At 50.1% G+C, this 24,065-nt stretch overlaps 10 protein-coding genes across 10 annotated transcripts; 6 read left to right on the top strand and 4 right to left on the bottom strand.

The window, feature by feature from the left end:
- Positions 1-1,689: 1,689 nt before the first annotated feature.
- Positions 1,690-4,867, top strand: TGAM01_v210795 (hypothetical protein; the record flags this gene model as incomplete). The annotated part of the gene is made up of 2 exons (XM_018803094.2): positions 1,690-2,719; positions 2,772-4,867. 2 exons carry the CDS (start codon positions 1,690-1,692, stop codon positions 4,865-4,867), a joined length of 3,126 nt encoding a protein of 1,041 aa, XP_018663860.1.
- A 248-nt stretch (positions 4,868-5,115) lies between these two features.
- On the bottom strand, positions 5,116-6,185 carry TGAM01_v210794 (20S proteasome subunit alpha 7; the record flags this gene model as incomplete). Its single annotated transcript, XM_018803093.1, has 3 exons — positions 5,116-5,769; positions 5,847-6,071; positions 6,183-6,185. The coding sequence occupies 3 exons, from the start codon at positions 6,183-6,185 to the stop codon at positions 5,116-5,118; spliced, it is 882 nt and encodes a 293-aa protein (XP_018663859.1).
- A 2,394-nt stretch (positions 6,186-8,579) lies between these two features.
- Positions 8,580-9,386, top strand: TGAM01_v210793 (hypothetical protein; the record flags this gene model as incomplete). Its single annotated transcript, XM_018803092.1, has 1 exon — positions 8,580-9,386. One exon carries the CDS (start codon positions 8,580-8,582, stop codon positions 9,384-9,386), a length of 807 nt encoding a protein of 268 aa, XP_018663858.1.
- A 984-nt stretch (positions 9,387-10,370) lies between these two features.
- Positions 10,371-11,695, bottom strand: TGAM01_v210792 (hypothetical protein; the record flags this gene model as incomplete). Its single annotated transcript, XM_018803091.1, has 2 exons — positions 10,371-11,441; positions 11,504-11,695. 2 exons carry the CDS (start codon positions 11,693-11,695, stop codon positions 10,371-10,373), a joined length of 1,263 nt encoding a protein of 420 aa, XP_018663857.1.
- Positions 11,696-12,263: 568 nt separating this feature from the next.
- Positions 12,264-13,635, top strand: TGAM01_v210791 (cytochrome c1; the record flags this gene model as incomplete). The annotated part of the gene is made up of 4 exons (XM_018803090.1): positions 12,264-12,338; positions 12,533-12,684; positions 12,823-12,885; positions 12,963-13,635. 4 exons carry the CDS (start codon positions 12,264-12,266, stop codon positions 13,633-13,635), a joined length of 963 nt encoding a protein of 320 aa, XP_018663856.1.
- A 1,178-nt stretch (positions 13,636-14,813) lies between these two features.
- On the top strand, positions 14,814-15,542 carry TGAM01_v210790 (hypothetical protein; the record flags this gene model as incomplete). Its single annotated transcript, XM_018803089.1, has 1 exon — positions 14,814-15,542. The coding sequence occupies one exon, from the start codon at positions 14,814-14,816 to the stop codon at positions 15,540-15,542; it is 729 nt and encodes a 242-aa protein (XP_018663855.1).
- Positions 15,543-16,350: 808 nt separating this feature from the next.
- Positions 16,351-17,842, bottom strand: TGAM01_v210789 (26S protease regulatory subunit 7; the record flags this gene model as incomplete). Its single annotated transcript, XM_018803088.2, has 4 exons — positions 16,351-17,463; positions 17,519-17,633; positions 17,696-17,787; positions 17,840-17,842. 4 exons carry the CDS (start codon positions 17,840-17,842, stop codon positions 16,351-16,353), a joined length of 1,323 nt encoding a protein of 440 aa, XP_018663854.2.
- A 484-nt stretch (positions 17,843-18,326) lies between these two features.
- On the top strand, positions 18,327-20,107 carry TGAM01_v210787 (T-complex protein 1 subunit delta; the record flags this gene model as incomplete). Its single annotated transcript, XM_018803087.2, has 4 exons — positions 18,327-18,377; positions 18,436-18,487; positions 18,545-19,200; positions 19,265-20,107. 4 exons carry the CDS (start codon positions 18,327-18,329, stop codon positions 20,105-20,107), a joined length of 1,602 nt encoding a protein of 533 aa, XP_018663853.2.
- A 1,071-nt stretch (positions 20,108-21,178) lies between these two features.
- Positions 21,179-21,529, bottom strand: TGAM01_v210788 (cytochrome c oxidase assembly protein subunit 17; the record flags this gene model as incomplete). Its single annotated transcript, XM_018803086.1, has 3 exons — positions 21,179-21,319; positions 21,384-21,442; positions 21,505-21,529. 3 exons carry the CDS (start codon positions 21,527-21,529, stop codon positions 21,179-21,181), a joined length of 225 nt encoding a protein of 74 aa, XP_018663852.1.
- Positions 21,530-22,407: 878 nt separating this feature from the next.
- TGAM01_v210786 (hypothetical protein) lies at positions 22,408-23,635 on the top strand (the record flags this gene model as incomplete). The annotated part of the gene is made up of 4 exons (XM_018803085.1): positions 22,408-22,464; positions 22,563-22,955; positions 23,029-23,296; positions 23,358-23,635. The coding sequence occupies 4 exons, from the start codon at positions 22,408-22,410 to the stop codon at positions 23,633-23,635; spliced, it is 996 nt and encodes a 331-aa protein (XP_018663851.1).
- Positions 23,636-24,065: the final 430 nt, after the last annotated feature.

Raw genomic sequence — 24,065 nt, 5'->3', positions numbered from 1 at the left:
GCTCTTGAAATTTTAATCGTCAGTTGTGAGCCATTCCAGCGCGCTTAATTTCGTCGCTATGGGCTGTCACCAACAGATCGTGGACGTCATACCTCTTGCGGTCCACTGACAACCCTAGAACACGCTCAATCAGTTAACCGGCACTGGCGATGATTTACAGGCACGGCAATTGAGCTCGCTTCCCACAGAACAATCGCCGATGGCCCATAAAGCGTAGGGCTTGTTGTCTTTCGCTAATTCTTAGTGTAGCAGCTCGGTGTCTTGGGCAACGGTTTCGGGCAACGGGAGCCACAAAGACTAATGACTGTGGATGGGTGGATGCAGTGAGGGTTTTGCAGCAAATTTGCTGTCCACGATCGGCAAGGACGGTGCTTTTAGCCATCGTATTCTAAGCTCCCCTTCTTTGCGCAAATTGACTTTACTCAAGCTGGTGTAAGTGCCGTAGCAACGGTTGGAGCCGCAAGTGCGCTCAGAAAATAACAAAAATTGCTGATTGATCCTGAGCAGAAAGTCTCGTTTACTTTCTCCTGTAACGAGGCACTTTAGCAAGGCTGAAAGCGAACGTCATCTAAGCGTATTTTGCTCCTTCTGCTTTACCCAATCATGGAATCAAAGCCGCTTTTACCAGCATCTGAAATCCCTCTTCAGCTCACGCGATAGTTGCGGATCCTTTGACGATTCCTGAAGCGGCAAGGACCGAAACAACATCTCCGCCCTCTTGCAAGGGAAAGGGAAAAGGCTCATCGACCCTTGCCATAGCTTGCTATTGCTGTTTACATGTACCCATACTCTTACGGGATGAAGATGGCGTTGTAGAGGGGCACAACGTGATACAATGCAACTCTACTCATAAAACCTGTTTCAGAAACCCTGTGAACACGATGATTGTTTCTTAAGCTCCAGCGCCAAACGAATAGGGCAGCTGGAGGTAAGAAAGAAGATATACGATGTCAGTACACGCGTCAAAGTAAACAAAGACGTCGCGCGTTTAGTAGCCATACCCCGCATCTCATCCAGCAACCAGAGCAACCAAGCGCGAAGTCACGTGTATGAACTGCAAAAGGCATCGCGCAGGATCGCATTGTCAAACATTTGAGGCCTCCATGAATTTGCTCGGTTGCTGATTTCACGATAATCATGCGACTATCAAACACTATCACCAGCAGTCTGCCGACAGAGAGCAGAGATATTCTTGTGTGGTTATACCCCACAACGCTTGCGAAGTGTAGGATAGCGACCTCCTAGTGCATCATTGACGGTGGCAGCGGAGCGGCGCATGAATTGGTGTCTGGTCTCGGCGCGTCAGATATATAAAGATCAAACAATATTCTAACGGGCTAGTAGCAATAGCTTGATAGCGCGAAAGGCTTGGGATTTGCCATTATACTCCGTTCGATTTGGCATCTAGATAACGTGATGAACAGCACGTAAAGTACCTAAGGTAGGTATCTACCATGTATAAGAAGAAGCTCTTATAATAGCAGCAAGAGAATGTGCGAGTAAACATGTACAGAGGTAGTACTTCTGATGCGGGTAATTGTGGGGTTGATGGGTGGGACCAAAAGCGGTGCCGATAGGCAGAATTTTGTTATCTGGGAATTTTCTAATCTATAATCGCAAGATACTGGAAGTCGTTCTCTACGGCACATAGTATTTGACGCTGTAATTTTTCATTCTTCAAAGTTCACAATGGGTAGCAAGCGGAAGCGCGGGACCAAGGAGGCCCCCGTTGTGCCTTCAAACGCACAGAAAAAGGCCAAGAACGCCCCTTCTTCCCCCGTCGTCCCTGTCGTCGCAGCCGCAAAGCCGCCGTTGGAGAAGGCGCCCTTTGTCGAAACTCCCACAATCGAAGACAGAAAGCGCGAAGGCCTGTTATACGAACATCTCGGTAGCGAGGACGACAATGACCGGATCGAGGCCGCCGACTGCATTATATCTGGACTCTTGGACGGCGACGGCGTTGCTGAGGCGGTAGTGCAGAGACATCTCGATCGACGACTGTTTCGCGGACTATCCAGCGGCCGCAATGCTTCGCGCATTGGCTTCAGTCTGGTCATCACCGAAATCCTCAGCCAACTGTTTGGAGAGAAATCTCTGAGCGCAGAAAAATACAGCGGGCTGACGTTCGACAAGGTGCTTGGGTTCTTGTTGGAGAAGGCTCAGATTGTCGGCAACATTCCCGGCCAGGAGGAGCGTGACATCTTCTTTGGTCAATTGTTTGGTATTGAATGCTTTGTTAAGGCCCGCATTTTATTTTCCGAACCTTCGAGATGGAACACGATATTAGACGAGCTGTTGAAACTGAGCAACAAGAAAGTGTGGTTAAAGTCACAATGCGGCTGGGTGCTTGTCCAGGCGTTGCAGCAGATGGACCAGGCTCAGGCCAAGGTTACGCTAGAGAAGTTGTCAAATGTTGGAATGGCGAAGACTCCTGAAGGAGTTGCCGTCTGGATGGTTGCGCTCAGCCAATTCCCTAATCTCAACGTGAAGCCCTGGCAGCATCCTCTGGCCAAAAAACACCTTGGTGATATGGCTGCTATCTTGAAGGAAAGCTTCAACGATTCAAGCAAAGACTCTTCTAGCAACTCTCGAAACAATAAACAGGCTACTTGGACGGCTCAGTTGCATTTTGTCTGGGACCTCATCCTCAATCATTATCTCAAGGCCGAGGACTCAAAGGCTGAAGACTTTGCTCAGTTCTGGAGCCGAGTCGTTGATGGTAAGGCTGAACCCATACACGTTTTGTGAGGTAGAAGCTAACTCAAGAGTAGATGGATTGTTCTCCAAGCAGGCTACCGATGGCCAAAAATTCAAGGGCTTCACGGTTTTCCAAAAATTCCTCGAGAGCTATGCGACACATCCTGCGCTATTGCAAATCTTATTCAGCAAGAATCTCATGACTTCTCTCATGAACCAGGCTGCAAAGGAGGATCGATACCTACATAGAGCGGCTATAAAGACACTAAAAGCCATCGAGGCCGCAGTATCATCTCAGCCCTCCAATCTGGTCCCCGTGCTTGAGAATCTTTTGACCAAAAATGGAATCTACAACTTTGATCAACGTACCAACACAAAGACGATCGATAGGCTCCTGCAAAACTTCAACCTGGAAAACGATAAGGGATGCCTGAAGATTATCCAAAGCCCCATTGCTGGCCTGTCACAACAAGAAGTCAGCGAGGCCCAGACTATCCTGAGAGTTCACATCGACTATCTTTCAAAAGTCCTGGGGGCCTGCGCTTCCCTAGGTGGAAAAGAATCTCAAGCTGACAGGCTCAAAAACACCTCTCTAAGCGCTACACTGCAGCAATTATCACGTCTTGCCTATTCTCAGCCGGAGGATATCCCAAAGGACGTTCTAACAGAACAGATTCAAGAGCTTGCTCGGTCAAGATTAGAAACTGCACTTGCGAAGCTGACTCGTCAAACCTCTGATTTCGTTACTTTCTGCCAGGGAGTCGCCTCTATCGATTCAAGTGCTGTTACTATGTCTGAAGAGATCAAGTCAGCCATAGAGAGTGCGCTGTCAAGAATGCACAAACTGCTGAAGCAGAAGACAAAGTCCGATAACGACAAGACTTTAACACAGGGGCTGGCTATGCTTCATGCCATCTCCATCTTCCAACTATATAACCAAGATCCCGATGCGATGGAGGTACTTGATGATCTCGCCCAGTTTCACGAGAGGCTCCAGGAGGGCAAACTCGGAGATGACGATACTGGAAGTTCAGAGTTCTTGGTCGAAATATTATTATCCATGGTGGCTCGCCCCTCGTCGTTGATGCGACAGGTATCTCAGCAAGTATTTGAAGCTTTCACCTCACAAATCTCCGCTGGCGGCTTAGAACTGCTATTTGGACCCCTGGGAGCAAATGAGAGCACCAAGGGCCAAAAGGAGCTGTTTAACACAGAGGACGATGGTATGGATATCGATGGCGAAGGCTCTTCTGATGAGGATGAGGATGATGTGGAAGAAATCTCCAACATCGAGATTGACTCTGATGTGGAATTTGTCGATATTGGAGATGCCGATGGAGAGGAAGGCGATGACGACGACGAAGAAGACGAGGAAGAAGATGATGACGACGACGAGGACGAGAATGATGACGATGATGATGATGAAGAAGGAGACGCAAAAGAAGGCCCCATCGAAATCGACGTGCCCCTAAGTCAAATCCTCAAAAGCCACCGCCTCGACAAAGACGCCGAAGCCGAATCCTCTGACGATGAAGGCGACATGTCCGACTCGCAAATGTTCGCCCTCGAGGACAAGCTCGCCGAGGTCTTCAAACAGCGTGCAAAGGCCCGTCCAGACAGCAAGAAGCAGAAAAAGGATGCCAAGCAATCCGTCGTCAACTTCAAGAACCGCATCCTCGACTTCCTCGACATTTACGTCAAAAACGAGGTCCTCAGCCCGCTCGCTTTCTCTCTGCTCATTCCGCTGCTGGATCTCATGCGCACGACGAGCACAAAGACGCTGGCTAGCCGTGCCTGTGAGATTATTCTCAATTATCAAAAGGGCTTGAAGAAGGCGAGGAGCGGCGCCGGTGGTAACAAGGATACCACTGAAACTGAGGCCGCTGCTGCGCCAGTCTACGATGCTGAACAGCTGCTCTCCGTTCTGGTGGATGTGCACGAAGAGGCAGGCAAGGACAACGCGCACGCGTATGCCAAGGCTGCCAGCGCCGCCAGTCTGATTGTAGCTTCGGCCATGTTCGCCACGGACAAGGAGCTGGTGAAGCAGGCGGCGGCAGTGTATGCTAAGACACAGTCGGATTGGGTCTTGGGCGAGGCCAAGCTGCAGAACTCTTTTTTCGCGGACTGGAACAACTGGTGCCAGAACCATGCTTCTCAGGGGCGGAATTGATACCCATGTACGTAGCTGTAAAAGAAGAGATAAACAAGGAAAATTAGTATAGAGCAGGATTGTCATAATACGTTCAAAAGAAATGCAAAAGAATAGAACAGAGGAGAGGGGGAAAGGTCCCAGGACTGAGTCTTTAATATGGACATTTTCACCCAGGGAAAAAGCTTTTACTCTATAATAAGCCTTTCCCGTCGTGGATAATGCATTTGTTCCAAACACCTCCCCCCCACAAGATTAACCTACTTTATTTACTCTTCCATCTTGTTGTCATCGTCCTTCTTTTCTTCCTCCTCCTCGTCATCAGACTCGTCCTCTGCCCGCGCTAATCTCTCAGCCTCTTCTCTCAGCTCCTTGGGCACCTCCACATGCCGTCCCTTGGTAGGGCCGTCTACTGTGCTAATCCAGGTCATCTCCAGCTCAAACTCCTTGTCCTTGTTATCCTTGTGGGCGATGTAGATGATTCTCGCGGCCTGTTTGACTGCCTCGTGGATGGTGATGTTACCAGCCGGTAGGTCCAGCTTCTCCAGCTCAGCCTTTGCAGCTTGTCTGCCCTTGCCCGTCGCCGCACCGTAGTATCCCCAGTATAGGCCGCTGGGCTCGATCATGTAAAGGAAAGGACCGCCGTGCTTGCCGGGAACCTTGCCGCCGGCACCGACCGCCGGCCCTGAGCCGACCTCGCCGTCTACGGGGGTCTCTTCTGAGGTGTCGACGCCACCAATGATGGCGGTGATGCCGAAGGGACGGACAGAGCCGTACATGGTGTATGCCTGGAGGTAGCCGCCCATGCGGGAGGCGAGGTCGGCTGTGGGGATGGGAGTCTTGAAGTTCTGGCGCCAGCTCTGGGCTTCATCTCGGGCTCGGTCGACGAAGTGGCGTCCATCGGGGATCATGCCTGAGTAAACCTTGAAGGCGTGTAAGCATTGTGGTGGGCATTATAGAGCACTGTAAGGGGATACGGATACAAGGGCAGTGCACGTACTGCTCCGACGTGGCTGTCAACGCTGGCAATTCTCTTGTTTGCATTGGCCTTCTGCAGCTTGGATGCGACAATCTTCTCGACGGCCAGGACGATGCCGTCCTTGCACCGGATGCCGATTGAGGTGCCGCCGTTCTCTACCGCCTTGACGGCATATTCGACCTGAAAGTTTCGACCATCAGGCGAGAAGATGGAGTTGAGGAGATCATAGCCCGTGCCGATCGACGTCTATTGAAGTGCATGTTCTGCATTAGCCCGCCGCTCAGATAGACTCAAGCTTGCCAGCTACTAAGCTATGACAGCAGATAGCAGTAGCAAATGCGGGGGGTTACTGTTTACCATGATTGCTTCGGAGCTCTGTTTGAGGATTTGACCAGCCTGTGAGATTCGTGGGTGTTTAAAAAAAAGACAAAGATGCTGTCAAAGGTCAATCGGTGGTTGGAGGGGCGTTTGGTGAGAGTCGAGATGTCGATTTCGGCGGGCGTTGGCTTGGAGCTCCAGCACCAGGCAGCCTGAGAGCTGCGTAGTTGCAATCGCCCGCACAAGGCTGGACGCACTGGTGCCTGAGGCGCGCAGATTCTAGAAAAGAGAGACAAGCCACAGAGAGCAGTGTGGCTGATAGCTGCTGTGGCTGGTGAAGAGTGGCATGACGGAGTGGCTTGGTCACATCCCGCAATTGGCACCGCCACATCTGGTGCATTCCCGTCTCGCTGGGACGATCCCTGCATGGCAAATTGGCAGCTGTGCGGGAGAGCGGATGGAGATTTTGGGGGCGTCGACCAATGGCGCTATTCATGAGAGGATAGGATGGCTCGGTGTCGATGGTTTATTGGGTAATCTGTACGTGAGAATGAAGCCATGATTCTCCTTTCTTGTCTGTTTATGTTTAGGAGGATTCAACGACCTAACGATGGATGTCACTGGCTTGGAATATTTTGACCACTACAGCTGGCTCTGCTTTACAAATGGATTTACCCTGAACATATTCGAGGAAGCCTCAGCTTGACCTCGGCACCAAATGCGAGCTGGCTATTTCCGTATTTGCCTTCCCCCCCCCCCCCGGGAAGCGAGCGTGGGATGGAGTGTGGGATTCAGTGCATGGTGATGACTTTGGGCTTGCAATGGATGCAACCTTTATTGTCGTTTGCGTGCCGGCATATTTTCTTATATCGCTAGTAATTAGCAGCAGATGCTAGTATTTCTTTAGCCTGAGAAACGAAATGCCACTTTCCGTCATTCATTTTACTCCCAGACTATCGACTATATTAAGACGAGGCGATGGGCGATAAAAGGAGGCTTTTTTGCCACGCCGTCCGCTCCAGGTCATGCCATTCATTAAACCTCCGTATTGCTAACATAGTCCAGGCAACCTACTGCAAGCTAGGGGGCCGTTAGCGAGAGAGCGGCGGCATAGCATAGCAGCATGCGAGTCGTTTATAAGTACATACATGCACTTTAACATTGCTCGGAAAGATGATTTTGACCAGCATATCAGCGGTCATTTGCTTGTAAATGCTTGTAACGTCTACAGTCTGACCTGGTACCCGCTACTCGCCGCCATCGCCTCTCTCCCAGGCCCTTCCACGTCCATTCCCCCACCGATCGTGTCCCCCGTACGGATGATGCCCAAAGGCGGCCCAAAAGTGTCTTGCGTCACGCCCATCGTGGAACCTTCCCTCATGACCTGCTTGTTCCCCCCTCGCGCCTCTCGTTTCCGTCAGAAAAGGGCGCTATCCACATAGCAGTGACACATTGGTGGTGGCTGGCCCCCCAACGGTTTTTCAGTTCGTTTTGCACATCAGACACATCAGATAGGCGGGATACATGCCTGAATGCCCCCAGGATGAGCGCCTAGGAATTGCAACTGGAACCTTGTATGACAGCGACTTACTATAAGTGGGCAGCAGCCGCTGATTCTCCCCGTATATATACCCAACGCAGAGTAGGTACTGCTGTCTGTCTTCTTCTTTACTTCAACCTCACCGGACCAGTCTTCGCTGCATCTCTGCGTCTTCCGTGCTTCTGGCCCCGCCTGCATCGCTGCCGTGCCTCTTGCGTCTGCTTTCCATCTGCACTGGCCTCCACTATTTCAGGTTGAAACGCTCATCGCCAACGCACCGATAGTTTCCGCTAGACGCTGCGTTGTCTCTCGACCCCTCGTTTGGCCGGCGACCCTGGCATCTGATCCCGCAGCCCAATCTTCTGCTAGCACGCAGTAGTATCCGCTTCCAGGCACGAACGATTTAAAATAAAAAAGGAGAACTCGGGATACTTTTCGATCTCGCGTTCTTCTTCTCGAAAACTCTCTCGACTTCACTTCGTCTTGACTTTATCTTAGTGTAGTGCAATATAATCACCCCAAGATTTCTTTTCCTGCTGCCACAGCTCGAGCCCCCCGTCGCAAGCGTCTCGTCTCGTCTCGTCTCGTTTCTTGTCCTCGTTGATACCCAACTAATAAAACGTCACCCCCAAATCGGAGGATTCACGCACTCCAAGTTTCTATTCCTGGAGCAATACAACGCTGCAATATCTCGTGGGACAGTTGAACTACCTACTTAGACCACCAGCAGGTATTCCCAAGTCGCTTTTACTTTTATAAACTCGTTACAGCATAGTCAGCACAAATCACCAGGTACCTACATCTTATTGGTCATCAACCTCGGCCGTGTACTTGAATACATGCATACACCCTCTCATCTTGCAGACTACGGCGCTAACTCTTTGCATTGCAGCAACATGGTATCACTGCAGACGAACATGCAGATCCACGATGATCTTGCAGCGCTCTTCTCGCGAAACATGACTTTCAACCCAGAGGCTGTTCCCAAGGAAATGCCCCAGGAAGAGGCTATTCCCTCTCAGCAGATTGTTTATTCCGTATCACAGCACTATAACCACTCGGCTCACATTGCGAAGCCTCAGCTCCAGCAGTCAGACTCACAGAGACGCTCATCAGAGCCGCCACAGACTGAGGTCGTTTCATCCGAGACGATATTACGGAATCACGGCGTTGATCCCTCCACTCTCACGCCCTCACAGCTACAGCTTTTCCGCATAGCAGACATCACCCAAAAGAGGCGATTGGTTGAGCTTTGGAGTATCTGTCCTCCTACTAGTGGTGGAGACATCCCTGCTCTTGCTTGGAGCAGCACGACGATGGACCAAGAGGAGCACTTGGCTCAGCTGCGTTATGAGAAGCAGCAGCAGCTTAACAATGTCATGAGCTTAGACGGCACGACAGTCCAGAACTCAAATAGCACATGGGTCCATCAAGCCAGCCAGGAGAGCGAGCCTTACATGCTGTCTGGATATGAAGAGATTATGCGACGAGAGCGAGAGCGTGAGGAGTCTGTTTCTCGTCCAAGAGACGCATACAGCCACTTTGGAACCTCTATTGGCGGTCCAAGCTACGTGCCTTCTACAGACCCCGTCTATCTCGGAGCCGACTACGCACGACACCAATTACAGCTGGCTATGGCTGAACAATATGGCGCGTTTGAACAGCAGAGGGTGAATCAGGCGGTGGATGTTATGGATATGTAATGATTAGCGCATACAATATAGTAAAGCGTCGTCATAGCCGGCACATGCGCAGGCGCCGTTAGATAGCAGTCCAGCCTAGCTTTGCAGCATGCTAGTTTATTGTTTTTGTCACTCATGGATGGTAGGAATTATTATGTCTATACGCATTTGTCTTGGTTTCTCTTTCAAAATTACAAGGGATGAGGAGAAGAAAATTACTTTGGAAGGGGGCTGGTTTTGGAGCACATTTTTTGAGCTCATGTTCTAATTACTCTTCTGTTTCTCTCTCTCCCCAAGTCTTTGTTATTCTGTTACTAACCTCTTATCTCCATTTACACCCATTCAACTCCCCTATAAACCTTCCAGTGATGGATATAGTGATGGCTAACAGGTTTTTCTACAGAGAGCCTAGAGGATGCTGTGATGTCGGCCAAGGTATGTATGTCTTTTCCCCCCTATTTTTTTACTCCTTACTCCTTACCCCCTTTTCAACCATCCCATTCCCCGTTTGTAGAGGCCATGTTGCCAAGAAAAAAATTACAAATGCCACAAGTATTGCCCGCATTTAGAAAGAAGATGTCAGTAAATATAACATTTTACCAGTTTTACAATTGTAATTACATATGGGATGTGATGTGTGTAGCCGGTGCTGCTTGTGCTGCTTGTGCTGAAACGTGTTATATACTGTGATGGACCGAGATGACTAGACGATACATAGGTAACATTCTCCTCTAACTGGATTATTTTACATATGCATGAGACTATGAAAGAACCACCGACTTCTAAAGGGGGGTATCGACTTTTTTTCATTGAGTAATGTAGTGAAAGAAACAACCTTTTGTGAAGTGTGTGCCAAGAGTGCTATGTGCAAGAGTGGAAATTTGAGTGCGAGTAAGGTGTATGTGGAATGAAACGTCTAAATAATAAACCAACTTGTGGAAGAGAGCAGGAAAGGGAACCAAGAATACCAAGAACAGGAAGACAAGATAATTTTCGCAACAAAATTTATAGCTGAGTCTTCTGCAATTGCGATGCCAGATCGTCCACGTCCGCGTCCTTGCGCTGCGCAACGGGCTGCTTTTGGGCCTCCTCGGCATCCTTGATGAGCTTCTCGGCCTTCTCTTCAACTTCCACATCCTCCTCTTCCTCTTCCTCGCTTTCCTCCTCCTCTTCGCTTTCCTCTTCTTCAAGATCGCTGAGGCTGTCGACACCCCACTCATCCTCAATGACAATATCTCCGGCATATTTCTCTTTTCGCTCCTCGAGGAGTTCTTGCAGGCTGAGGATGGACTCGTCGTCTTCAGTAAACTTGTTGCCGTTAAGCTCGATGCGTCTTAGCGCAGGGAGAGCTGCCTTTGCAGATCTAGCCAGCTGCTTGACGCCCTCGGCCTTGATGTCGTTGTACTGCAGTCGCAGAGTCTCCAGCTTCTTGTTCTTTCCCTGTGACAGGGCGTCGGCCAGCAACAGGCTGCCCTTGGCACTCAGCAGAGAGTCGCCAACACCGAGCTCCTGCAGATCCGCCCATGTGGGCACAACCTTGGCAAGAGCCCTGGCTCCCATGATGGTAAAGGTGTTGTCCTGTAGATCAAGAATCTTGAGCTCGCTGGCGTGGTTGAGACCCTCGCTGAGCAGACGAGAGATTCCCTCCTGTCGGATTCCATTCTGCACCATCTTGATCTCCTTGATTTTATTGTGAAGGCTGTAGGCTTTGGCCCAGGCGGCCATGCTGCCGTTCTCAAGTCGGTTTCGGCCACAGATGACGGTCTCGAGGTAAGGCACCTCCTTGCCCTCCTTGCGGGCCGCCTCCTTCTTGGTGTGGAGTTCTGAAAGCGCATCGGCGACAAGGATACCGGCGTGGGGACCGAGGCCGTTGTTGTTCAGATGGAGGTGTTGAAGGGGCACGTGGGAGGAGAGAAAAGCCACAAGCGGGGCTTGAGTGTTGAGGCCGAAGGCATTGTCGTTGAGGTTGACGGTGGTAAGGTTGGGGTGGTTCAGGACAGCGGTGAGGATGGCGGAAATGCCAGCTGGGATCTCGTTCAGCAGTCGGCCGGTGAAAAGGTCGGCAAAGTTGGCGGACTGGGCTCGTTAGATGTGAGGGTACTGGACTAATAAGGGGGCGGTTTCGGGTGGGCGCATACCTTGAGGCTCTTCTTGGTGGACAGAACCTCACCAAGACGCTGGCAAGCGCCAACGCCGAGCGTGTTGCCCCAGAATCGCACTTCTTCGACGTCATCCAGCGCGCGAAGGGGGGCGAGGTGAGGCTCGATGTCTTCGGCGGTGTCGAGCTTGAGCCCCTTGCCCTCGAGGGAGAAGATCTTGGAGGAGGCCATTTTGCAGGCGAGCACAAAGTCGGAAGCTAATGCGTATGATGATGTCTAGCAGATATATAAGAAGGCGGGACGCGCGAGAAGCAAGATCGAGGCTGCGAGCCTTGCTGGTAATTTTTTTGGGGTGAGGCTTCGTATCGAGGTGCGAAATGATTGACGGATTGTTTTGACAATGGTGGGGGCGGGGCACGAAGAAAGGTCCTGGTTTGCCTGGCAACCTGCAGCGGACAAGGCTGGATGAAACTCGCTACAGGGGGTGGCTGCGGGTTTGACCAGCGCGCATTAGCGAACGCCGCCAGGTGGCAGACAGCTGTCGCACAGCTGTCGCGTCCGCTAAAGTCCAGCTGCACCCTCGCACTCCGGGCGGCTTCGCTGCTCCCCACCATTCCGAGCAACATCCCATGCGCACGTGACTTGGCCAATCAGCGTCGGCCCATTTCGGAACGATGGATTTTCTCTATCAACTTCTCCCGCTGAGCCCTTTTGAACGCCCCGACCCGAGATCGATACATCGCCGTCCTCACTTTTGATTGCGGCTCACCCCCTGCGGCTTCGGTACAGCTTGCCAATTATGCTGGCAAGGTCGTGTCTGCGCCCGGCGCGCACCCTCAATGGGCTTCGAAATGCCGCCGTGAACGTCTCCAAGGTGGGTGGCCCCGAAAACCTGCCACAAGCTCGAAAATCTACGATGCTGCTCCCCACCGGCTTTGCTCGAGGCCCTGCCGAGGGCTGAGCGGCTGCAACGACAACAGCAGGCTGTCGAGCTGGGAGCATTTCAATTGCACTGGGAACTTGCTGGATTTGTTTCTTGGGAATGGCTGGAGCTGACTTGTGTTCTAGCGTGCTGCTTCAACAAGCTCTGGTGCCGAAGCTTCTCCCGCGCGCCTCAACATCGCCGCTATTGCTTCCACCACCCTCGCCGCCGGTTCTCTGGCCTGGTACTACCACCTCTATGGACCCGTGGCCTTTGCCTCGGCCCCTGCTGAGGAAGGGTATGTGACTTCTCTCCCTCTTCCGGTACAAGAGTACTGCGCATCTCGTCGACGGTCATGTGTGCCCGATGCGGCATAAAAATACTTCTACGGCTTGCTCTTGTCTAAATGATCAATTGCTGACGGATATTATTACAGTCTTCATGCCACTCACTACCCTTGGGTTCACGAGCAGTTCTTCAAGACCTTTGATCACCAGGCGTAAGATAAACCCTCTGTTTCCAAGAACTGGCTTTTTTTAGCAGGCTCGATTGCTTACATGCGACTCTTTAATACAGTCTTCGTCGTGGTTTCCAGGTCTACCGTGAGGTCTGCGCCAGCTGCCACTCCCTCTCTCGAGTCCCCTACCGAACTCTCGTCGGTGCCGTCCTGACTGTCGACGAGGCCAAGGCTTTGGCCGAGGAGAACGAGTACCCCGACGAACCCGATGAGCAGGGCGAGATCCCCATGCGACCTGGAAAGCTGGCCGACTACATTCCTGCTCCCTACAAGAACGACGAGGCTGCTCGATTTGCCAACAACGGTGCTCTTCCCCCGGATCTGAGCTTGATCGTCAAGGCCCGCCACGGTGGCTGTGACTACATCTTCAGCTTGCTCACCGGTTACCCCGAGGAGCCTCCTGCTGGTGTCACCGTTGCCCCCGGCATGAACTTCAACCCTTACTTCCCCGGTACCGGTATTGCTATGGCTCGTGTTCTGTACGACGGCCTCGTCGAGTACGAGGATGGTACCCCTGCCTCCACCTCCCAGATGGCCAAGGATGTTGTCGAGTTCCTCAACTGGGCTGCCGAGCCTGAGATGGACGAGCGCAAGAAGATGGGCATGAAGGTTCTGGTTGCCACCTCGGCTCTGTGGGCTCTCAGCGTCTGGGTCAAGCGATACAAGTGGGCCTGGCTGAAGTCCAGAAAGCTTGCCTACGATCCTCCCGCGGAGACCAAGGTCCGCCGATGAAGGAAGTTATAATTCCCTGTGTGCCTGTGTATACTACTACTAGTTTCCTCCTTAGAAAAAAAAGCTCTTTTGTGCTGGCGGAGGCGGATAAAATGGACTGGTCGTTTTTGTCAAGACGTGATGCATGTATGTATGGATGTTGGTGGCTGGGTTGGCTGCCTTGGAGCTTTTAAGAAAAACATTAGATGCCGTTTCAATACTAGTTTTATATTATCTACCTATTGAGTCCGGCATGTGAGATGTGCCATGGGTGGGCAGCTTTGCTCGTCGTGAAGTGATTTGAACGTTGTCTATCTCCAATGTTCATATCAACACAAATGACGTGCTACATTTATATATTCCTAGGTAGGTACTATAGGGAAGTATGATATCTGGTAGCATATTCTTAGGAGTCGAATTCACATGTTGTCGATAGAAAAGCGTGTATCTAGTCAATGGTAGAGTAAAATTTATATGTTCCTCTACCATTGATTGAATGTCCAAGGCAAGCTCCTTTCCTCTTTTCCTTACGGAGCTGCAGACGTAAGCGAAACAGTCCTGGCCAGGGTGAACATGGAAGTTCGTCTACTAGGGCATATTTGAGCAACTGACTGTAAAATGAAATTGTACTGACCTATGATATAACTCAATCAAGGTTCAAGAATAGAATTATTTTGCAATATGGCACGACTGCAAATGCAGCTTACGATAGTGGTAGAGTACCAGCTATATCGAGAACCATCTCCAGCCGACTACGCCCCATATAAATCCAACCCTCCAATAAAATCGCCCCAGCCCGTCACCTCGATCGAAATTCACCCGGTGATTAAGCTGGATCAACAGGGCCATCCAGGTCCCGAAAATTGACTGGGGCGAAAAGTTACATGATCTCTTTTTGGATATCTAGACATTCCTTTCTACCTCTGAACTATTTCATTTTTGTTTTCCAGAGAGTCAGCGACACGAGCTCGGTGCGAATCATCTCCGGGAGCCGCTATTGCGACTTTTCTACCGACTACCTACCAATCTACGAGACGTTCTTTTCTACCGAGCATATACCTACCTACCTATACATTCACTACCGATCTCTCCTGTCATCGCATTTCATTGGAGTGGTCGTCTCCCTTACAACTGCAGTAGCATCAGCTGCCGCAGCACCTCCATCAGGGCCAAACTGAAAAGCCAATTCTCATCCAACCATGCCCTATGTTGGCGATGATGTTCATCGTGCGACAACAAAACGCAAATGGGATCACGACGGCAGTGAAGCTCTCCGATTCTCGCATCCCGGCTCCAACGCCGCCGTCTTTCACGTTTTGAACCAACAGACAGGGCTGGAAAGCGCCGCGGACGGCATATCCGCGCGCAAGACGCTGCCTCCGACGAAACGACTCCGAGCGATTCACGACGATAACGACACCACTACGCACTCTTCACATTGGCGAAACGCCTCCCCTCGCGAGCTGCTGGTAACGACATCACAAGGCGCTCATGATGCCTGTAAAGGGCCTGTAAAGATCGGCGGCATGACCATTATGCCTTGCCACGTTTGCCACCGCCGACCGACCAAGAAATCCGACCTCGACTCCTTCGCCAGATGTCAATCGTGCCAGGAACAAACTTGCTTCATTTGCATTCGCGAATGCCGAAGACAAAAGGACCCTCATACGCCTCCATTTGGAAAAGAAGATGAAGAATATGTTGAGCAATCTTTTAATATGAACGACGCGGACGAATGCGACATGTCTCCAGTTACGAACATCCACGCGCCACAACACGATGATAATGAACGACGGGACACATTCAACAAAGGTTCTGCCAATAGCAGCGCTCATCACGCCATGATATGTAGCCGCTGCTGTGTTGAAGAAGGCGCCGAAGGCGAAGTCGTCTGCCTGGGCTGTCTATCCAACATGGACACGGCATAAAAACAGGACATATCTTCACGTCACAACATTTCACAACATCCAGCTACAACAATACAAGAACGACAAAATATTTCACCCGTCACGATGACTTATAACGGCTTTTAATTACTACATATAGCGCATGGATCTGTTTTCATTTTACTTTTGTCATTCATTGGGAAATTTATTGAGATATCAGGAATAGGGAATTAGGGACAAATAGTAGGCAAACAATTATGCTAGGTAGATACCACTAGGCAGGAGAGAGCAGCATGTGATTTCATTTTTACGCGTTTCATTTTAGCATTTTAGTTTTTATCCATCAGTCACACTTAATATCTGATTTTCACTTTACATGTTATATATTTTATCTAAAGGGCCATGGTACGGCATCATATTGGAAAGGTGTTACGAACAGGTCACTTAATGGAATAGTAAGAAGGAATTTTTACATGGCTTTTCTAAGCGTTTGGCTAGATTTTGATTATGACATATACCAATTTAAGAAAGCGAAATAGATAAGAGATTTGCTGAACAATAATCACTGGTAGCAGTTGTCTAGTAGGGGGAGGCTTCACAACCAAATTACCAAAGCTCCAGGGTCTACTATAAGCCAAATGGGCAGACAATCTTCTGTTAGGTAAATGGATTTTCATGTCCGTAGATGGTGTCACATCACTCTTTCTACAGCAGCAGCAGGTCAAACCTCTCGTAAACGCTAGTCTCTATTCCCTTTATGGAACAAGAAGATTAGGCATGCATCTGCATACACCCCACCACCCGAGTTTGGTCCATATTCATACATCAATGATATTAAAAGATAAGCTATTTAGTTGTACTGCATGTACGTCGCTGTTGAGTTGAACTTGAGGTTGCCCTTGATGACCTTGTCTACCGCATCCAAGAAATCCTTCTCCGATGCCACCTTTCTCCGTGCTCGGATGGCAAACATGCCGGCCTCGGTACATACACTCCTCAGCTCAGCACCAGTAGCGTTAGGGCAGAGACGAGAGATGAGCTCCCATCGGATATCTCGCTCGACGGACATGCTCTTGGCGTGAATTCGGAGGATGTTGGCTCGGCCCTCGAGATCGGGAAGTGAAAACTCAATCTTGCGGTCAATTCGTCCAGGTCGCATCAGGGCAGGGTCAAGCGTTGACGGTCTGTTGGTGGCGAACATGACTTTGATGTTTCCTCGGGCGTTGAATCCATCCAGCTGGGTGATGAGCTCCAACATGGTTCGCTGAACCTCATTGTCACCACCGGCACCGTCGTCGAATCGTGCACCACCGACAGCATCGATTTCGTCAAAGAAGATGATACACGCTTTCTTTGTCCGGGCCATCTCGAACAGCTCTCGAACCATTCGAGCACCTTCACCAACGTACTTTTGAACAAGCTCGCTGCCAATAACTCGGATAAAGGTAGCATCTGTTCTGTTTGCAACAGCTCTGGCGCAGAGAGTCTTGCCGGTTCCCGGGGGGCCGTAGAGCAGTGCACCCTTGGGAGGGTCGATACCAAGGTTTGAGAATCTCTCCGGCGAGAGCAAGGGCATCTCGACGACTTCTCGTAGCTTCTCGACTTGCTCTTTGCAGCCACCAACATCGCCGTAGGTAACGTCTGGCTTCTCCTCAACAGTCATCATGGTGACGCTGGCATCGATTTTCGGAGGCAGCGGCAACATAATCTGGTATTTGTTTCGGTCCACACCAACTCGCATACCCTCCTCGATATCCGTGGGACTGACGCGGTCGCCAAGCTGAACGACAAACTTTGCTATTTGTTTGACGTTGATGACGTACTTGCTCTTGGACTCGTCTCCCTTTTCGTCAGCGATTATCTTCGTGCATCGAGCCACCTGGAAAGGCTGCTCTTCAGACATTCGTTGCCGATCGGCGGCGACATCCCATAAGTGTGGTGGTGCGAGACCGGTGTCGGATTCCTATGGCAATGCATTAGACAGGTGCAGATTCATCGTGGGCGGTTGCTTCCCATACTTTGATACCAATCTTCTCATCTACACTCTGTTGCTTCTCCTTGATCTGTTTCTCGAGCTTTGAGATGGTTGACGCATATGGGGCGGCGCCGTATGTCTTGAGGACTTGGATATCCCTAGCTTTGGGTTAGTCTCCTACCAGCTCTAAGCAAACATGCCAGCGGGAGACAAGCCGTACTCATCTGTGAGAGGGGTAATCTTCTTTTCTTCTATCTCATCGTCTGCGAATTTCTTCGAGTACTTCTCCCAATCTTGACCGGTTGCAGAAGGCTTGTGCAGTTAGTAATAGCCAGCAGTTATCGTGCACAGCTGGCTTGCTTACCATGGTGGGAGCTGCAAACTGGACACAATGTCCGTAAAGAAGAGGAGTTCGGGGCTGACGGAAGAAAGAATGTGGGTTGATATGAGCTATACCAGAGCAATCGTGTGGTCAAAATGAGGGTGCAAGTGTTTCGCTGGTGGTGATGCGCGTTGGATATGGTGGCTGATGAAGGTCATAGAAGCATTCCGTAATCTCAGTTGCCTTGAGCTCAGCGCATTGGCGCCTGTCGCTGGGACCCTGCCGAGCTAGGCTGGTTTGGGCCAATAGCAGCTGCTGGGGCAGGGGGGAAGGTACCGCCGGAGCATGGATTATCTCTGGCGCCGACTCCAAAATTTCCGTTACTTGATATGGCGGAGTAGGGCAGACAAGGTGGGATGTCAACCAGGCTGCCAGAACCGCGATCTTGCTTCCTTACAAAGCTCGCCGTGATCCAGACTTTTCGGAGGTTTTTTTTGCATTGAACAGGAAGTAACGCAGAATCTCCAAAATGTCTGCACCGGCTGTTTCCAGCGGCAACACCAACAATGCCGCCTTCAAGGTAGACTCCCAAAGCTGCACGTTGAGCTCCTGAGCTGCCCCGCTAACCATGGACACAGGACAAGGAGAAGCCCATGGCGGTGCGATCGTCCAACATTGTCGCTGCCAGAGGTTTGTTTATTCGATCGAAACATGACAGAGCGTCTTAACTTGCTTACACGAATTTAGCTGTCGCCGATGCGATCCGAACGTCTCTCGGCCCTCGAGGCATGGACAAGATGATCCGAAGCGGAAAAGGGGAAACAATCATTACCAATGACGGAAACACAATGCTCAAGAGCATGTCGGTCATGCACCCGACAGCAAAGATGCTGGTTAACCTCTCCGGAGCCCAAGATGTCGAGGCTGGTGATGGAACAACCTCCGTCGTTGTCATCTGCGGCAGCCTTCTCGGCGCTGCTGACCGATTGCTGTCCAAGGGCATCCACCCCTCAGTCATTTCCGAGTCCTTCCAAAGAGCATCCGCCGCCGCCGTCGAAGTTCTACACGAGATGTCCCAGCCCATTTCACTAACCGACAACGCTTCCCTTCTCCAGGCTGCCAACACATCTCTGTCATCTAAGATCGTTTCCCAGTACTCAAACCTCCTTGGCCCCATGGCCGTCAACGCTATTACTAAGACGATCGATGTCAAGACTGCTGAGAATGTGGACCTGAACAACATTCGTATCATTAGAAGAGTAGGAGGAACGATTGAGGACAGTGAGCTGGTGGATGGTCTGGTCCTTACACAGCCAGTCCTGAAGAACGCTGGTGGCCCCTTCAGAATGGAGAAGGCTCGCATTGGTCTTATTCAGTTCCAGCTCAGCCCCCCCAAGCCTGATGTAAGTCTATATGGGCATCACACCATCACTTTGTCAAGGATATGCACTAATTGTTACTGCAAAGATGGAAAACACGATCCAAGTCAACGACTACCGCCAGATGGACAAGATTGTCAAGGAGGAGCGGTTGTACCTCCTGAACATGGCCAAGAAGATTAAGAAGGCCAAGTGCAACGTCATCTTGATCCAGAAATCTATCCTTCGAGACGCCGTCAACGACCTTTCCCTACACTTCCTGGCTAAGCTTGGCATCATGGCCATCAAGGACATCGAGCGAGACGAAGTCGAGTTCATCTGCAAGTCTACTGGTTGCAAGCCTATTGCCGATATTGACTCCTTCACTGAGGATAAGCTTGGATCTGCGGATCTCGTTGAGGAAGTCCAATCATCCGGATCCCGTATGGTCAAAGTCACCGGAGCCAAGGCTACTGGCAAGACCGTGTCTGTGGTTGTGCGTGGTGCCAACTCACTGATTCTGGCGGAGGCAGAGCGAAGTCTTCACGACGCTCTTTGTGTGCTCCGATGTCTTGTCAAGAAGAAGGCCTTGATTGCCGGTGGTGGTGCTCCTGAGATTGAGATTGCAGCCCAGCTGTCCAAGCAGGCTCGCAGTCTGACCGGCACCGAGGCCATCTGCTGGAAGGCCTTTGCAGATGCCATGGAGGTTATCCCCACAACGCTGGCTGAGAACGCCGGTCTGAACAGCATCAAGGTCGTCACTGACCTGAGACATCGACACGAGATGGGCGAGAAGAATGCTGGTGTCAGTATCAAATCCGGAGGTGTCAACATCAACATCTCCAAGGAGAACGTATTGCAGCCACTCTTGGTCAGCACAAGCGCCATTGAGCTGGCGGCCGAGACGGTGAAGATGATTTTGAGGATAGACGACATTGCTTTGTCAAGGTAGATTAAAAGTCAGCTTTCTAGCAGGATGCTGTAAGATAATATTTGAATTCAAAGATGCAAATCTATGCGATGCAGTATTTGTCTTGTGCTTTTCTCTATTTTTCTTCTTCTAACTCAATTGAATTAACTTAATAGAAGATACGCTGATGATTTGGAGTTTGAGCCCGAACATGCTCCTTCCTCAAGTGTGCAACCCTGTATGTAGTACCTAGTTCGCGCCTTCCCCCTGAACATATTTAATCGTCTACGATGGCTTTCTCAGAACAGGTCAAGCCTAGCCCAATTAACTTTTCGAACTCAACCTTTCTCAGCAATAAAATCGCATCTTTGTCTTCTCTCGAACAAGGAAATTTTCAATCAGACGTTTGCGCGATGCCCAGGAAAAATCCTCGTTCTCGCTCCAGCGACTCTTCTGACCCAGGCGACGCTGCCTTGGAGGCGCAAGCGCGATTTCTCAGAGTATGTCGATGGATATTCCCAGCTAGTTGCTAGAGAGACGAGAAAGATCAAGGCATTGATACAGAGCAGCTTAAAAAACATCGAGATGAGAATATCAAGGTAGTGACAGCCGACTTTGATGCTGCCCTCGCGGAATTACGAGCAAAGGTCATTGCTTGGCAAGAAGACCTACAACGCCAGCGGTAAAGGAGCATATGATTACCTCACGTTCCGGACTAGGCTGACTCCTTTTCTTGTAGTAAAGACAGGCGTCAATACTGTGAAGCAGAGTTGATCCGGTTATTCGATAGAAGGGAGAAGATTGAAGTCCAGATGGTGGGAATAGTAACCAATGCACAAAGAATGGTGGGCGAATTAGAAGATATGATGCTGGCTGGTTACGAAGGAAGAGAGAAGGAAGCTGAAAAAGCTCTGGAGAAGGTGATCACCCAGCATTGTCTGCAACCACCCAACAGCGGCAATCGTATCACAACCTCGGCAAAGCCCACGGCTGCATCGTATCTGACGAAATGATGGAATCGTTGAAGAGCGGAGAAGAATTGAGCGCCGTACTTTTGATCGTCTAAAAGTTTATAATGTACATAGTCCTACACCAAGCTGAAGACCCTCAAAATTATACGCTGAAACCGAAGCCCTGCATGCAGCTCTTGTATTGGTCGACGAGGGATACGCAGTCGGCAGCAGGGTTCTTGGCTGTTGAGAAAAGCATACACTCATCACGCTTTGCTTTCTCATCCTTGCATACGCAGCAGGGCTGTTTGACCATTAGTACTGGAGTTTCCTCAATGCCAAAAGTGAGACAGCAAAGAAAAGCTGACCTTGGGCTTGGAAGCACTCTCGGACTTTGCGGGAGACGCAACAGGCGCAGAGGCCAAGGCTATATTTTTCACATGACAATTAGCTTTGCGCAGAAGAAGAATTGGAAGCAAATTGACGTACAGAAAGTGGCAGGTTTAGCGTCCATGGTGCTCGTTGGTCGTAGCGCAAATGGAATGTGGTGTGTGATGGTAGTTTCTATAACGGCGAGGCCTGTTTCATCCTATTTCTGATTTATTTGCTCTCTCTTTCTGAAGGATAGCGATGGACGTTGAAATGGGTCACGCCAGATTCGCATTTGCATTTCTAAGCAGCCAATTGGGCCAATCATGGCGCTGGAATCTCACGTGCAGGCGCGGAAGGTTGGCGCACTTGAGCAAGTTTTCCGCTGACGTCATCTCAAGTCTCTGGGTATTCCTCGCCGGCTTCTTTTCGTTATCTGGAGCTCCCCATAATAGCTGTCTATTAGTGGTAAATTCTGTCTAATACTGAGGCTGGTTCTCTTGAATATAGAAAGCCTTGCGAGCTGACCAAACGAACAATGTGATAGAGCCGTCGAGGTTTCGGTCTCCACTCCCGGCGAACCCCTGCATCTTCAGCAAACAGCTACCCGTATGCGGATCCGATCTTAGCTCCGGGCAGCTGTTTAAGTTGTCTTACTTGCCGTAGAGGGTTCTTCACCAGGAGATATTATCCCCGAAATTAGCAGCACCAGACGCCCATTGTCTCGACGGTTAGTGCGTGGTTTGTAGCCTGGCTTGAGGTGTTTTCGCTCTAAAACTTTCCCAATTGGGAATGTTGAAATGCAGGGCTCATTTTTATTGAACTTCCACGAATAGGAAATACGAGGGTTTGGAATAGTTGATCGTGAAGAAGGCATTCAAATATCTCTACGCACTTTATAAATAGTCTCTTGTGTCTTGTTCTATAGCACTGCTTGAATTCACTCGCAAATCAAAATAATAATTGTTTTCACCAATCCAACCAATTCACCTTTTCATTGCATGATACTTTTTTTCAGCCAAAATGCTTACCATTGAAGAAATTCGTGCGCTGAGCAAAGTAAATCCCGAGTTTGAGCCTGTGAGTCCTTTTCGGCCTCTTTTCAGTAGCTTTTATAAAAATGGTTTGGATGTGGTGCATTAATTCATGCAGCTAACACTCGATCTGGTCGTATGAAGATTCTCAATTCGGGGTCACCCCTTTTGATACCCTGGGGCACAGTCACCGATATCCCTCAAATTCGTGCTATGCTGCAAGCCGCAAAGGACGCAACTCCGAAAGCTGATCCGGCCACTCTCCCGTACACCCAAGAGGACATCAGCATCCCGGTGCGAGACAACCGCAGCGTTGGCGGCCGCGTCTACAGACCCAGGGGTGGCTCATCTGAGGGACGACCGGGGCTTGTCGTCTTCCACGGAGGAGGATTCACAGTTGGGGATTTAGACACGGAGGCTTGGCTCTGTGCGTTGTTTGCAAAGCTTGGGGGCATTGTGGTGGATGTTGATTATCGACTTGCCCCTGAGCATGTGTTTCCAGCGCCAATTGAAGATGCCTTTGACGCGCTCAAATGGGTAAGCTGAATGCTGAGCATGCGAATCGCATAGCGGTTCATTCTGTGCTAACAATAACCTATTGACTTATTAGACTGCCGAAAACGTAAAATCTTTGGGTATCGACCCAGAGAAAGGATTCTTGGTGGGAGGTGAAAGCTCAGGGGGCGAGATGGCCGTAATCGCAGCTCATCTGTATGTGAATGACAAGGTGTCTCCTTCTTTGACAGGAATCTATGCGGCGATGCCAGGAGGCGTGAACCATCAGACCGTGCCTGAAAAGTACAAGGATCGGTTCATCAGCCTTGAGCAGAATGCCGACGCCCCAGTCCTGTCCAGGTCATCGGTGGAATTTATCTGGAGTAAGTTGCTTAATTGCTCTATCAATACCAAATTACGCTGCTGACCCTTTCTTCTAAACAGAATCATATCAGTCCGATCCACTTAGTCCAATGGCTTTCCCATTGGCATTCCCTACTCACAAGGGCATTCCCAAGACGTATTTCCAAATATGCGGATTCGATGCTGTCCGGGACTGCGGCTTGGTTATGGAGCAAGTATTCCAGGATGACGGGGTGCCTACTAAGAGGGACATTTACCCTGGAATGCCGCATGCGTTTTGGGGGATGTTTCCGGATTTGAAGAGTACTGAGAAGCACACTCAGGATTCGGAGGAGGGATTCAAATGGTTGTTAAGTTAATAAGGACGGGAGGAGAGTCGTAGCATGTAAGCAAACATGTGCGCAGGCTCTGGGAGTGAAATGACGATGCCTTCTATGTTTTAATTGGATCATCCCACTCAATTGTTTGCACTCAACATCTTTTTTTTTCACTCCTGTACTATACTGGTTTGTAAACACGCATCAGCGTTGACATGTTGCACACTTGGCTTTATTTGACTACCCTAAGTCAAAATGAGTGTTAACTGCGGATAACAAGTCTGGCTTTTTCTTTTAGTAGTCGTTTATTAACTCACATTTCCATTTAAGAATTGCCCTTGAAACATATTTTCTTTTCAAGATTTATTATGAAGTCATGACCACGTGTGTTGTAGATGGGTTAAGTAATAGTATGCCCAACACTGACTTACACGGCCAAGCTTATCAGATGACGAGAACGTTATAGCTGCAG

Source organism: Trichoderma gamsii, assembly GCF_001481775.2.
Source record: "Trichoderma gamsii strain T6085 chromosome Unknown Scaffold_72.2, whole genome shotgun sequence".
In the NCBI taxonomy this organism is placed as follows: Eukaryota; Fungi; Ascomycota; class Sordariomycetes; order Hypocreales; family Hypocreaceae; genus Trichoderma; species Trichoderma gamsii.
The sequence above is the reverse complement of the archived record's forward strand: the minus strand, read 5'-3'. Positions and strand labels throughout refer to the sequence as shown.